The following is a 14,449-nucleotide window of genomic DNA, read 5'->3' as shown; positions in this document are numbered from 1 at the left end:
ACGTGTTTCAGCTCTGAGCTGTCAGGATGTCCTTCCTGCCTCTGGAAGAAGCTTGTTTGAACTTTGACATCCAGATGTAAAACGTGATCAAATGTCACTCTGCCATGACCATGACTTCCTCTCAAGGTCAACAACAAGGTTCATCTTTTCCTGTTGTGTTGAAATGGAGACGTGACGGTACAACGGAGACTCTGCAGGCTTTAAACCTTCAACACAACCGTGACCATCTTCAAGTTAAACTCCTGTTAAAGTCCAGGGTTCATGTATTTCCTTCTCGGACAGGTTGGTTGCTTTACAGATGACTGACAAGCTGATAATGACACATTGAAACAAGGAATGACAATTATAAAAATGTAGTAATAACACCAATAAAATACATAAAAGACTATAAAGTACAAGTACAGCAGACTTGTATGTGAAATGTTGTGATCAGGAGTCAATAACTGATCAGATTTCTCAACATCTACTGCTGATCATCGGCATTGATCATTGGTTCTGCCTGTCCACATGCAACATGACATTTTTGATTATTGTGATTTGTTTAGTCATACTGGTAAAAATAATTCTGGTGATCCATTTCCTAAAATCGTTTACACATGGGGAGTTTTTTCTGTCGTCAATTTGCCTGTAAATATGTCATGAATACTTTGACACAGAACGTGAAATTTAGAGGTTAAGAAAACAAGAAGCAGGAGACAAAGGTTTTCATAAGTTATATACTTTTATTATGAATAATAAATCCAAAGAAGCTTTTGCCAGACAAAGGGGAAAAGTCTTGCCATGATTAGAGATATTGGTTGTTCAAGTTGATTTCATTTATTGCAGATGAATATATAAATTCTACAAAAGCTGTGAGAGGTTTCTTCTTCCATTGTTCCTAAGAACATTTAAAATAAGGTTTCAGTATGATAATTCTAGGTTCTAATTTATGTAACTCGCTAACACAATATTGATTGCATGGAGAAATTAAAACTCACCTGGAAACAAACACAAATGCTCAGATTCTTATTTAGCAGTGGGGTACTTCAGCCAAAAGGAGTATGATTTTATTTCCATTTTTTAATGGTAAACGTTGTTTTTCACCTGCTCTCAACTCATCAGCACAGGAGAGAAACGTATTTAGATCAGACTTAGAAAATGGATTCAGAAAAAACAATCCCTTACTTTTGTAGAGTTTAATTATTCAACTGCAATAAGTTAAAACAAGGTTTCTTAAACATCCTGTTTCAGACTCTTTCAGTCTCATGACACTGAGATGTGAGATGTTGCTGTGTGTATAATGGACATATGTATATGTGTGACCCTGTATATTGACTTTATTATGTTATTTATGTATTATTTATTTATTTAGGTACACCTGGGTTAAAGAAATGCAGTAAATCCTCGTTAATGTTGGTTCAAATTGGATTGAATCAACTGTGGCATCATTTTGTGGTGCAGGTGTTTTTATTATTTTGTCCACTTCGGTGAACCTAGGCTATATATATTAATATACCTGTGGTAAATGAATATGAGTGCTACTAATCAGACTCTGTCTGAATGATGATGATGTTTTTGTGTATTTCCTGTTCATGTTTCAGAACCAGCTGCTGACACGAGGTCTGTCTGAAGTCCTGGATCAGGTCCTCCTTCACTCCGGTGAGACTGCTTTCTGGGTCTGACCTCTGAACTGGAGGCTCTCAGGTCTCATCCATTCAGAGCGTCTCCTCTGCTGAGGACAAAGAGGAAGCAAAAACATGGCTTTGAAAATACAGAAGAGTAATTAGGTTTAGCATTTTGGTCTTTTTTAGGGTGTTTTGCTTTTTCATTCATTCATTCATCGTCAATCTTTGAATGGTGATCAAATGCGTTGTCTGCTTTATCAGATTATTCCTTTTAATAAAGAGCTGACTTCATGTCTATGAAGACCCATGATCAGATGTCAGAAAATGGTTTATTAAATTCAGCAGAAGGCCACAGTCTCAGCAGCAGTACTTCTTATGATTCCTTGTTGTATTGTGTTGCTTTTTAAAGGTTCAGAGTAACATTGTGTTTACAGACAGCAGAGCAACAAGCACATTACGTTTTAACAAGATAATTTCCTCCTTGGGATGCTGCTGGACATGCAGTTGTGTTTGTGATATGTTTCCATGGTAACCAGCTGTATGTGTGTGTCCCCCCGAAGGCGACGAGCAGCTTGTGATCCTCGCAGACATGTGGGACCGATTCTTCACGGAGATCCTCCCGACCCTTCAGGCCATCTTCTACCCAGTCCAGGTACACACACACACACACACGCACACACACACGCACACGCACGCACACACACACACACACACACACACACACGCACACGCACGCACACACACACACACACACACACAGCCAGCGGATCAGTTCTGTTTACAAATGAATAAAATTTAGATCCTGAATGAAAATGAATCCCACCAATAATGGACATTTTGCAAAAAATAAGTCATTTGAACTGATAACGTGGATCACCGTTCAGTCAGTATGACACCACCAGACATCATCGTGCAGCATCAAGTGATGACCAGCAGGGTGAACGTGAGAAGTATACACAACTATATTATAGTTTAATTAATTCCCATACATGCTTATCCTTTTTCTCCGCTTACATCATGCAGGAGTTGCTATGGTTACGTGCACGCTTTCTCTTTCTGGGATTATACCATTCTTGATGCATACTTGGGTTTCATAGTACTCAATCTAACTGATCAAGACTAGTGCAGGTGGTTGTTTCTTGACTTCATCCAAAGGTTTATGTGATGTAGAATTATTTTTTTAAATTACAATATTATTTCAGTATACCTCATATTTTGTCCCCATTATACAACATAGCCAGGGGCCCATGGTAATTCGCAGAGATCTTTATTATCCTATGATTGGAAGTAAAATATGTGTAATATCTGGAGTGTATGTCAGAAACTGTACCCACACCACACAAGTAGAGTTGAGTCGGTCGTTAGCTTTCTGAAAATGTGGGCCCCTGAATGACATGATCCATTGTCTCTGTGACACTCACACACTGTGTGTGTGTGTGTGTGTGTGTGTGTGTGTGTGTGTGTGTGTGTGTGTGTGTGTGTGTGTGTGTGTGTGTGTGTGTGTGTGTGTGTGTGTGTGTGTGTGTGTGTGTGTGTGTGTGTGTGTGTGTGTGTGGTGTGTGTTCAGGGTCAGGAGCTCACAGTGAGGCAGATGTCCCTGTTAGCCTTCAGAGACCTGGTGCTGTTGAAGCTTCACCTGGAGGAAACTCTGGGAACTGCATCCTCTGTCCCTCCAGCTGTCACACAGATGCTACTGGTGCTGCAGGTGAACACACACACACACACACACACACACACACACTCATTTGTACTTATCAAGTTAATTTAATAGGATTCGAGAACGTGCCGATGTCGCCACAACAAAACCAGAACGATACGAGCAGTCAGACCAGATTATCTAATCCGTTTTATTTTGACATCATTGAACAGGAAGTCTCAGTGAGTACAGAAGGTCAATGTTAAAGCAGGAAGTGTGTCTGTAAACTGTAAATCATGTTGTGTTCAAAGATTTTAATCTGTTAAACGTATTCGTTCTGTAATTAATTATCTGATTTCTTTCTTTTTATGTTTATGATTTTCACTTTAAATTGTGACTGAAATGTGTTAAATGAATTATAAATGTCCTTGATTTGGTGGCACTGTCATTTAGAGACCGATTGTTACCTAATCAATGAACGAATTAAGTATATTATGGATAGAAATATGGACAAAAATCTGAAAATAAAAAGGCACAGACATAGCCTTCAATTATCAGTCCTGACCCTTTTTTTGCACGATTAATTTGTTCGTCAACATATTCTATCAAAGTGAATACCTTCACAAAGAAAGTGAATATTTCATGCAGGTATTTCATGTGGTGTTTCTGTACATTCACACCACAAATAAAGGCATTAACCAATCCCGAGAAGTACTCCTTCTCTACATACCTTTCACAATAAAAGCCCTAGACATTATCTTAACGAGCATTTCACAATCTGTGTCTTTACATCGTCACGCCGCCGCTGTGTAAACGACTAAAACCTGAAGAAGCAAAAGGTATAATCTAATTGTTCCCTTGACAGAATGAAGAAGCTTGTTACAGCAGCAGCGGCTCACGTCAAGCTTTCCCACTGTAATGCGTCTTTAATTTAAGTTCTTTGTCGTACATTTGTCACCTTGTCTTTGTTGTTGAGTCTGATATTTTTCTATTTTGTTTTTTACGGTTTAGTTATTTATTACATCTTAACTGTTTAGTTGCACTATCACCTTTGCTGCTGTAATACTGATACTATTTATCTTATCTATTGCAGCTCCACCTCATTTTCTTTCTTTTCACACGACTGTCTTCAATAATAAAGTCATAATGCATGAAACAAATAGTGACTTTGTGCTGATGTACTCTCTCTGTCAGGGTATCCACGAGTCTGGTCCTCCCAGTTTGGAGTATTACCAGCTGGAGCGTCTGGTGGAGGTCGTCGTGTCTCCGTATCTTAGCAACGTTTTGCACAACAAAAACCACCTCCTGCTAGGTGAGTACAAACCATCACTGCTCAGTCAATACTGGGAATTAAACGGTAGCCCAAAGTATTCTTTTTTCACTTAGCAGCTGAATCTGTCCCTGATGTGTTCATTTATCTAAATATTCTCATTATTTAGTAGTCATGGTGACGTCACCCATTGATTTGGGGACTACAGTTTAGAAGCCTCAAGTTCAGCATTTTGTTCTTTGCCACCTTTCATTTTTCGCAACCAGTGAACAGAAGTGACCATATTTGGACTGCAAATGAGCAACAGGTGGATCTGATGAACACAAGTGGTAGAGCAGCGACTTTACTGATCTGCATCCTTGTGGATTCTGGTGTGAAGCTGCTAATAAAGTTAACTTAGCGTGGTAACAACCTGTCAATCAGCAGGTAGCCCCGCCCCCTAAAGCATCCCCTGCTTTCTGGTCTGTTAGACTCTAAATGGACCATAATGTTCTAAATGAACATCATGCTGGATTGAAGAAGACTTGAAACTAGAGATTGAGACATAAACTCATGTTTACAATGTTTACTGAGATAATACATCAAGAGAGAAGGAGAGTCATTTTCTCATAGACTTCTATACAATCAGAGAGGAGACGCCCCCTGATGGCCAGCAGAGAGAATGCAAGTTTAAGGCACTTGAGCTTGAACTTTTCAGAACTGGCCTTTTCCACCTGGTCCACTACTCCAGAGGTCAAGGGTCAGAGGTCAGGGGGTGTGGCTCTGTAGTAATACGTTGTTTAAATCCTCTCAGCAGGGAGCTGAGCTGCTTAATCTGCTGCTGTGGTTTCATTCCTGCCGTCTGGCCGTTTGTCAACCAATGTTTCACAAACACACAGTCAGGTTCAGTCAGAGCTCTTTTGTGCTAAAACCACAGGTGTGTAGGTGTGTTATAACTACGAAAACACACCTGCAGAGCTGAAGGAGACAAAATGACATTCATGATTAATTAAAGGACATAATAAAAGAGCTGAAGCACAGATTTAACTCAAAGCAGCTCTGACAACTTGTAAATACGAACAAGAGATTTAGAAGCCCTGCTTTATTGAGTGTTCGTTGTCCACAAATGTGTGTTGAAATGAATGCTGCTTCCTGATAGGTAGTCAGCTAATTAAAATAAAAAAATAAATGCTCTGATTGGACATATAACTGTTTTGTTATCATTGTCAATTCATTGCTTAATCTCAAAAATGTCTGACCAACAGCCGGAAACCCTCGACCAATCAATGAATCATATCTGCACTAATCAGGACAAGAAGTGAGGTTTTTACAGGTGTTTGTCAAATAAACAAGTACATAAATACAACTCAGGTTCCGACAGCACAGAGTTACTATGAGCTCATTTACATCTGTATTCCCGGACAGGAAACGATACCAGCTCTGTTGAGAAAATGAAAACACATTTACAAGACAGTACATATTCTGTTGAAATGCTGCACCTTTAAGTTGAAACACTTTAAACTGGGGCTGTCAAAGTTAACGTGTTAAACGTGTTAACGCACATCGGTTCATTTCTTTGAGTTAATGCACAAATTATTAAAGAAGACAATAGAACGATCAGTACACTGTCTAACTGACAGCAGGTTAAACAGTTAATTATTAATATCTCTATTGCAAACGCTCTGTTTAAATCAGGAAAACACAAAGTTGAATGTTTTCAAAGTTATTGTTAGAATTGTAATGGTATTATTAAGTAGCAGTACTCTGTTTTGGCAAGTACTGAAATTTAAATATTTGTACTCAGTCTGATATAAAGTGGTATCATATTTCATATTTTGGTTCATATGCACCTTTTGTCATTTATCGTTCCCACAACAATATACAGAGAAAATGGGATTTTTCATAAACATTTACAAATGGTGATTAATCGTGATGAATCCACAACTAATCTGTGATTATTCTGATTCAAAGTTTTAATCGATTGACAGCCCTACTTTAAACACATAAACCCATATGACTGGTTTGGGTTTTAAAACTTTTGAAAGAACTCGAATGTACTTCCAAAAGTTCCAAAAGTAATCAAATACTTGTGAGAAACCGTTTAAGATCATGTCTTCCCAAACGTAATGCAAATATAAAACCATAACAATGTTGACAACATGAATTAACTAAACAACTAAACATCCTTCTCTTTTGTTTCGTTGACGTTTAGCGGTTTTGGTGGCTAACAGATGCTAACAGAAATCTGCTGTTTTCCTGCGTCTGTGTTCAGTTGGTGAAGCAGCTTTTTGCTTCAACAAGGTCGATCAGAGCTGTAAACTCACCACTTCACCACGGCGGATGAGATTATTGGGTTAATCCCAGCTAGGACTTGAAACAGTCCAGCAGTGAGGTGTTCCTGCAAGAGGCCACTTTAGCAAGACTGTAGAGTTATATAATGCTGACATTGGACTTTATTACACCGGAGTTAATCCTGACAAACCAGCAGGAACACACACACACACACACACACACACACACACACACACACGTTAATACCTTTATTACAATGAAAGAGTCAACATTTTATCGTGTTTAAAGTTATACATCAATATTACCTTAAAAATAGGATTAAATATTAAAAAGAAACAATTCAAGTCTGTTTTTACAACCATTAGGTGTAAACATGAAGCTGATGCCTAATAAAGAGGCACAAATAAAAGGCATGGAATAACACACACTAGAGGCTTCATCTCAAAGACTCCTTCAAATGCAGCCCAGAAATGTGGCCTTCTTGCTCCATGCCTCATGCTCTTTCTTGTCAGCTGGTTGCTGGGCGATGGGAGCAACAAAGATTGGAGACCCCTAGGGTCCACCTTTGCATCCTTTGGAAGACACATCCTTCACGGTCTACGTGCTGAAGTGGGACACAAGTACAGATGGTTATCTTGGTCTCATCTTAGAAATGTGGTCTGGGTTTTTTTCCCTCCTTTGTGTCGGACTAGACTTGGACATATGGAAATGTTTTGTGCCTTACACAAGCTTAGGTCTCTTCTCCATCTCTAACTTTTGGATCTCTACTAGAGTTTGATTTTATAAAAAGTTGACCGTGAGTTGGCGTGTCTGTTCCCTCACAACCGTTCCCTGTCCTCCCATCCAGAGCCCCATATGCGGTCGCCTGGCTTGTTGCTCGGCGACCAGTTCCAGCCAGAGATCACCGTCACTCAGCATCACAACTCCTCCGACTCCTCGTCGCTGGCTCCGCTGGTGGAGCAGGAGGGCGAGGCCTACCTGGAGAAGTCCGGCGGCGTGCGGCGCCACACGGTGGCAAACGCGCACTCCGATGTCCGGCTGCTGTCGGTGTCTGGCAGGATGCATGCTGGGAAGGCAAAGGACAAGGACAACGGGTTGGGAAGTGAGGAAGGTGTGAGGTTTTTGGTGGGGGGCGGGCCGATGACTCCCAGGACATTCTCCAGCCAACCGGACATGGTGGAGTCTCCGAGGGGAGGAGTTGTCTGTCCTCCTCACAGCTAGCGAGGACAAGAGGGACGATACCAGACGGAAACAAGGGGATGGAGACGGCAAATACAAGGACATTATGGGAATCAATACAGCCAGAACATGACAAGAGACATGATGGGACAAGATGGGATAAGACACAGATGAAATAACAGAAAATAACCAGACAGGAAAGGAAACAGGAATACGAGGCAGAAGACAGGAAACAATATAAATGGACAGTAAATGAAAGGACAGGAAGCAAACAACATGGGAGGAAAAGCATAAAGAGACAGGAAGTACTTTAACAGGTCGGAGGACAGTGGAAGTGGTTTGTCCCACAGTTCCCACAGGAGGAGCAGCTCTGGCTCAGGGTGTGACTGGGAGGACCATCTGAACCCGTGACCTTTAGTTAGTTTTCTGACAGCAGCACTGATCCAGGATCAGACTCTGTGTCTTCAGGTTTGGATGAATCCTGTGGACAGAACAGACTGTAAATATGTCTTTTAGGACTGTTAATATAATATAATATAATAAAGTTGAATTCATTTCAGAAGAAACTGTTTTCTTCTTCTTCAGTCACGTAAACAGCAGAGATGTGTTTGTTAGAACTGATGTCTTATAGAAGATCGACCTTTTAACTGAACCAAAGTCCGAGAGATAAACCTTCAGAATAATCAAGATGGATTCCATTTGATTCTTCTGGAATATACAAATAGTATAAATATATACATATTATTCATAAAGATAGGAAATGTATTAATCCCGAAGAGAAAACAGAGATTGATCAGTGAAGTGACCTTTGACCTCTGTATTACTGTGCTGCTTCTCCACTTCTCTGGTCCACAGCAGCAGGTTCTGGTTTCCAGATCAGCAGCTAGCAGACAGACGGTAAAGAAACTCGTCACAGTTCAATGGGAAACGCTTTTCTCTACTTTTCCCTTCCAGTTCTGGTCGATGAGAAAACAAGCTACGTCGTCTCTGAAGTCTCCTGTTGGTTTCATGACAACAACATACATTTTATTAATCGTTCAAACCTTAAAAAACTTCAATTAGTTACATTTAGTTAGTAAGAATGAATTAGTTTGATGGCTCAATTATTTTACCCACTTTTTTATTATATTGATCAATGTGTTGCTTTCAACCCTTGAAGTATTTTGAATTTCCTACTGCAGTAAAAACACTAATACCACCCGATAAATAAATACAACATGCGTTGACATTTCAGTAAAAGTACCAATACTGCACTGTAAAAATACTCAAAGTCAAATGTAGTCAAGGTATTAAACTGTGACTGTTCTTATACTTTCTATCATCAGATGATATAGTTTTACATTCATTTTCTGTCAATCCACTAATTAATTAATTGAAGAATGGACTATTTGTTTCAGCTGTTTAATCTGTGTTTAATTTATTACAAACATCAGGTTTTATAAACTCTTCATATGTGTAGAAATTTCCAATGTACAGTCCTTGAGTACTTTGTGACTGCTAACCCAATATCTCAGTATTTGCAGGTCAGATATTGACAGATTGAATCCTTCACATTGAGGCCTTTTAAAAGTCTCTTTCTTTATCACACACTGTTGTTTATTTTGACTCGATCCATAAAAACCTTCCTGCTACTCACCAGAGCTCCAAATGTGGATTAATCCGCCGCTGAAAATAGTCCCCAACTAATGCACTAGTGCCTCCTGTTGGAGTGACATTTTCAGTGACTAATTTAGAACAACAACTTAATCCCTTATCGATGTCTTGCTGCTGTAATTAAAGACACGTCGGAGATGAAAATGTGTTTATTGGTAGTTTTGTGTTACTGCCAGAACTACAATATGAGCTGAAACCTTCTTCACGAACATCCAAACAGCATCACGTCTTTTATCATCCTGCCACACAAATATTAACTTTAAATGTTATTATCAACCCACCTTGTGTGTTAACATAAAGTCCAGCTCTGGTAAGTTATCAAGATACTCCTCATGCAAACACATCACATCACAGATTTGGCAATGCAAATATGTTTTTTTTCTTCTTTTTTTTCCCAAAACAAAATCATCTGAAATATGCAGAAGGATTTCTCTAGGAGGAAATGGCTTCTCCACATGAAACATTATATAAAAAACAATATCAGAGGCTACATTGTTTAAGGCAGCAATTGGACTCTATTTATAAACTTCAATTATTTTCTCTCTGATTTATTATGAATAATTGTAAAAACCAACAGTCAGTTGAGATCTGAATGAAAATGTCAGGAAACACAAACCAGAACAGCTCAGTGATGTAGAGCTGCAGGTAGAGCTAACTTAAATGTCTCCTGGATCATTTAATGATGCTGAGTTTTGTTACCATCAGATAAAAATATCCTAAATGTTGAATAGAAACAGACAGAAATAATATAACAATCATCCAGATTAAAGCTCTGACCAGATGAACAGCTGTTAGAAAATGTCTGCTTCTTTGACAGAAAGTCAGAGCTACAAGAAGCCGGTGGACATAAAAACCCAAGGAGACAAAGTCAAATACAACTCCCATGGTGCATTTCAACATCAAATAGCCAATCACAGAGCTTGAAATCCTGTTATGGTGAGCTAAAAACAGATTTTACATCAATCTGCAATTTAAATGAATTTAAATGAATGCACACATCTGACTGGCTTCTCTTCCACAGCAGCTGAGGCTCATGGGTATTGTGGTTTTCAGAAGAAAAAAAATCTCAGAAACAAAGCTGAAATAATTTAAACTGGTGGTCAGAACTTAAACCTGTGTTCAGTAACATTCAGGAGATCATTTAAAGAAAACACTTAAATATGAACAGTACGAATAATTATGTTCAACCTGAACTATAATGGGTCATCAAATTATTCGTCTCTCGCTGTTGACAAGCGTTCATATTTATTTTGAATGGTCCCATGGCGGTCCACCGGAAGGGGCGGGGCTTAGCCCCTCTTTACGAGGTTTCAAACTATTCAGCCACTGACTATCCGACCGAAACATTCAATGCACGCCAACGAGACTCACATAGGAGAGCACACAACGTGACGTAGGTGTTCAGTGCAACCTCACGCTGCATTTAATGGATAACTCCGCCTGCCGACAGGCTTGTTTGTTCTACATTTGTTGCACTGCAGCCTTCACTCCTAAACTAGAACACCAATGATTGTGTCTGCCATCGGGTTAATACGCTGCCGATGACAATCCCTTACTGCACATCCTCTACTCACGTAGCCCCAATATGTGCCTCTTGTGTGTTGTTATTATTATGTCATGTATGTACAGTATATAAATATGGCATTTACCACAGCTGTAAAGTGCTGGAAAATTGCTTGAATTTGATTTAGGATTATGTAATTTGACTGAGCATAGGAACCCTGAATATATCAATTTCACAAAAAAGTTAAACGCCCCCTGGTGGAATAGTGCTGAAAACACAATGAGCATTATTGAGGCAAGTAAAAGGTCACAAAAATGTAACAAACGCTTCAATAAGAATGCATCACCGTCTGCTGCGTAGATATCGTTTTCAACTGAGGTGTTGTGTGTTGATGTGCTGCAGCTCACTAAAGCACTGTGTTAGCTGGCTGCCTCGTTTGACACCTCACGTCATAAAGTCTATGTACACACACACACACACACACACACACACACACACACACACACACACACACACACACACACACACACACACACACACACACACACACACACACACACTGTTTCAGTCTGCTTCACATTTATAATCTACATCTGATATGTTACAGCACGTCCTCGTCCCTCAGGTCTCTTGACCTCCACGTGACCTCTCCATCGCCGCGTCCTCAAAGGTCAGCCTACTGTTGACTACCGTGACGTCTCTATGGTAACCAGGTCGCGGTGGGGTCAGAGTTCAGCTGCTGACGGCTGCAACAGTCATCTGTCTCCGCTCACCGCCGCCCCCTTATGGGAAGTCTAAGTGCAGGTTTCTTCTTCTACTTCTTCAATTGGCTTCAGTGTCAGGTTCCTGTCCTCTGATTGGCCAGCCAGCAGGGCACCTCTCCACACCTGGAAAAAACATGGAATCACATTTTCATCTTTGATATGTGGTTTAAAAAGGTCAGGGCTCAGACACCTGGTGGGCATCTCTGGTACTGTTCTTAACTGGTTTTGTTCTTATCTCACAGACCGATGCTTTTATGTAAGTATGGATACATGTTCCTCAGGAACCCATGAAATTGGATGTGGGGTTCCCCAAGGGTCAATTTTAGGTCCACTTCTTTATAATCTGTACATGCTTCCTCTTGGGGATGTCATCAGGAGGCACGGCATCAGCTTCCATAGCTACGCTGATGATACACAACTGTACATCGCTGTGTCTCCTGATGACACAGGGCCAATTGATGCCCTTTTTAACTGTATTTTAGACATTAAGTCATGGATGGCAGAGAATTTCCTACAGCTCAACCAGTACAAGACTGAGGTTTTAGTTATAGGTCCTGAAGGCCAGAGAGAGAAACTTTTACCAAAACTACAAGATCTTAAACCAGCACAGTCAGTAAAAAATCTGGGCGTGATTTTTGACTCTGAGCTGAATTTTATTCCACATATCAAAAATATGACGAAAATAGATTTTTATCATCTTAAGAACATAGCCAGAGTCCGCCCGTTTCTCTCTCAGGCCAGTACGGAGGTGCTGATGCATGCTTTTATCTCCTGTCGTTTAGATTATTGTAATGCCCTGCTTTCTGGTCTTCTCAAAAAGAGTATTTTAAATATCCAATTATTACAGAACTCAGCCGCACGCGTGCTGACGAGGACCAGAGGGCGGGAGCACAATACACCAGTTTTAGCATCGCTGCATTGGCTCCCTGTACGCTTCAGGATCGATTTGAAGGTTCTTTTACTAGTTTTTAAATGTCTTAACGGCCTTGCGCCCTCTTATTTAGCTGACCTGCTTTACCATATCAACCCTCGCGGACCCTGAGGTCCTCCAGCACCGGCCTTTTATCCATACCAAAACCCAGAACTAAAACCCATGGTGAGGCGGCATTTAGCTACTATGGCCCCCACCTGTGGAACAGCCTGCCAGAGAGCCTCAGGACCGCAGAGACAGTTGATATTTTTAAAGGAAGGTTAAAGACACACCTTTTTAATCAGGCTTTTAACTAGTATTTTAAATTCTTCTTACGTTCTTATGTGATTCTATCTCCTTTTATATTTTTGCTTCTATCTTGTTTTTAAGATGATATTGATCTTAAATAATTTTAGTTGTTTTACTTATCATTGGTATTGTTTTATTTTATTATCTTATATATTTTTATCCTTTTAAGCTGGTCACTCTATTTACTTATTTTTTCATGGTTTTTTAATCCTATCTTATGCTTTTAGTTTTTAGCTTTAACTCCAGTGTTTCCTCAGGGGGGTCTTCCACACTGGGAGCTGTGTCTGGGCTGCTGCTGGGGGTGCTGTCCCTGGGTCCCTTCGGCTCGGCTGACTGTTGTCTGTCGGGGTCGGGGGGCCTGGGCACTGGTGCCCCTGTGGCACAGCCTGCGACTCCTCCCAGTGTGGATGGCCCCAAAGATAGCGTTTCCTCAATCATCAGTGTCATGCCATGTCTCCCTATTGTCAGTAGTGAGAGTGTGCAGGTGTGTGTGTATGTTTGTGTGTGTGTGTGCGCGTGTGTAGTATGGAGGGTGGGAGGGAGGGGTTTTATTTGTAGTTGTTTTTTCTATTTTCTTTTTTTTTTATGTGTGTAAAGCACTTTGTGTTACATGTTCATGTATGAAAAGTGCTCTATAAATAAAGTAAAGTTGAAGTTGAAGTATCAAAGGGGCGACATGTAGAGACAGACAGGTAACCAGTCTATCACAGGGCCGACATGTAGACACAGACAGGTAACCAGTCTATCACAGGGCCGACATGTAGAGACAGACAGGTAACCAGTCTATCACAGGGCTGACACGTAGAGACAGACAGGTAACCAGTCTATCACAGGGAGACATGTAGAGACAGACAGGTAACCAGTCTATCACAGGGCCGACATGTAGAGACAGACAGGTAACCAGTCTATCACAGGGAGACATGTAGAGACAGACAGGTAACCAGTCTATCACAGGGCTGACATGTAGAGACAGACAGGTAACCAGTCTATCACAGGGAGACATGTAGAGACAGACAGGTAACCAGTCTATCACAGGGCTGACATGTAGAGACAGACAGGTAACCAGTCTATCACAGGGCTGACATGTAGAGACAGACAGGTAACCAGTCTATCACAGGGCCGACATGTAGAGACAGACAGGTAACCAGTCTATCACAGGGCTGACATGTAGAGACAGACAGGTAACCAGTCTATCACAGGGCCGACATGTAGAGACAGACAGGTAACCAGTCTATCACAGGGCTGACATGTAGAGACAGACAGGTAACCAGTCTATCACAGGGCCGACATGTAGAGACAGACAGGTAACCAGTCTATCACAGGGAGACATGTAGAGACAGACAGGTAAC

The 14,449-nt window shown here is 40.7% G+C and overlaps 2 protein-coding genes across 3 annotated transcripts in view; one reads left to right on the top strand and one right to left on the bottom strand.

Annotated features, from left to right (window-relative positions):
• prr5l (proline rich 5 like) overlaps positions 1 to 8,629 on the top strand; it is a 30,161-nt gene extending 21,532 nt beyond the window's left edge. Inside the window, exons 5-9 of one of the 2 annotated variants that reach the window (XM_084016722.1) lie at positions 1,581 to 1,638; positions 2,165 to 2,256; positions 3,172 to 3,309; positions 4,435 to 4,552; positions 7,629 to 8,629. In XM_084016722.1, coding sequence (XP_083872848.1) covers positions 1,581 to 1,638; positions 2,165 to 2,256; positions 3,172 to 3,309; positions 4,435 to 4,552; positions 7,629 to 8,002 — 780 coding nt within the window. In that variant the 3' untranslated portion in view covers positions 8,003 to 8,629. The remainder of the gene's footprint in view (positions 1 to 1,580; positions 1,639 to 2,164; positions 2,257 to 3,171; positions 3,310 to 4,434; positions 4,553 to 7,628) is intronic. The other variant, XM_084016721.1, reaches the window with a different exon arrangement.
• A 1,124-nt stretch (positions 8,630 to 9,753) lies between these two features.
• gramd2ab (GRAM domain containing 2Ab) overlaps positions 9,754 to 14,449 on the bottom strand; it is a 28,587-nt gene continuing 23,891 nt past the window's right edge. The window contains exon 12 of the mRNA XM_084018413.1: positions 9,754 to 12,004. Within this exon, the coding sequence (XP_083874539.1) occupies positions 11,956 to 12,004 (49 nt within the window). The 3' untranslated portion in view covers positions 9,754 to 11,955. The remainder of the gene's footprint in view (positions 12,005 to 14,449) is intronic.

This window comes from Eutrigla gurnardus, assembly GCF_963514095.1.
Source record: "Eutrigla gurnardus genome assembly, chromosome: 9".
NCBI classification, from domain to species: Eukaryota; Metazoa; Chordata; class Actinopteri; order Perciformes; family Triglidae; genus Eutrigla; species Eutrigla gurnardus.
This window is presented reverse-complemented; position numbering and strand designations above follow the sequence as displayed.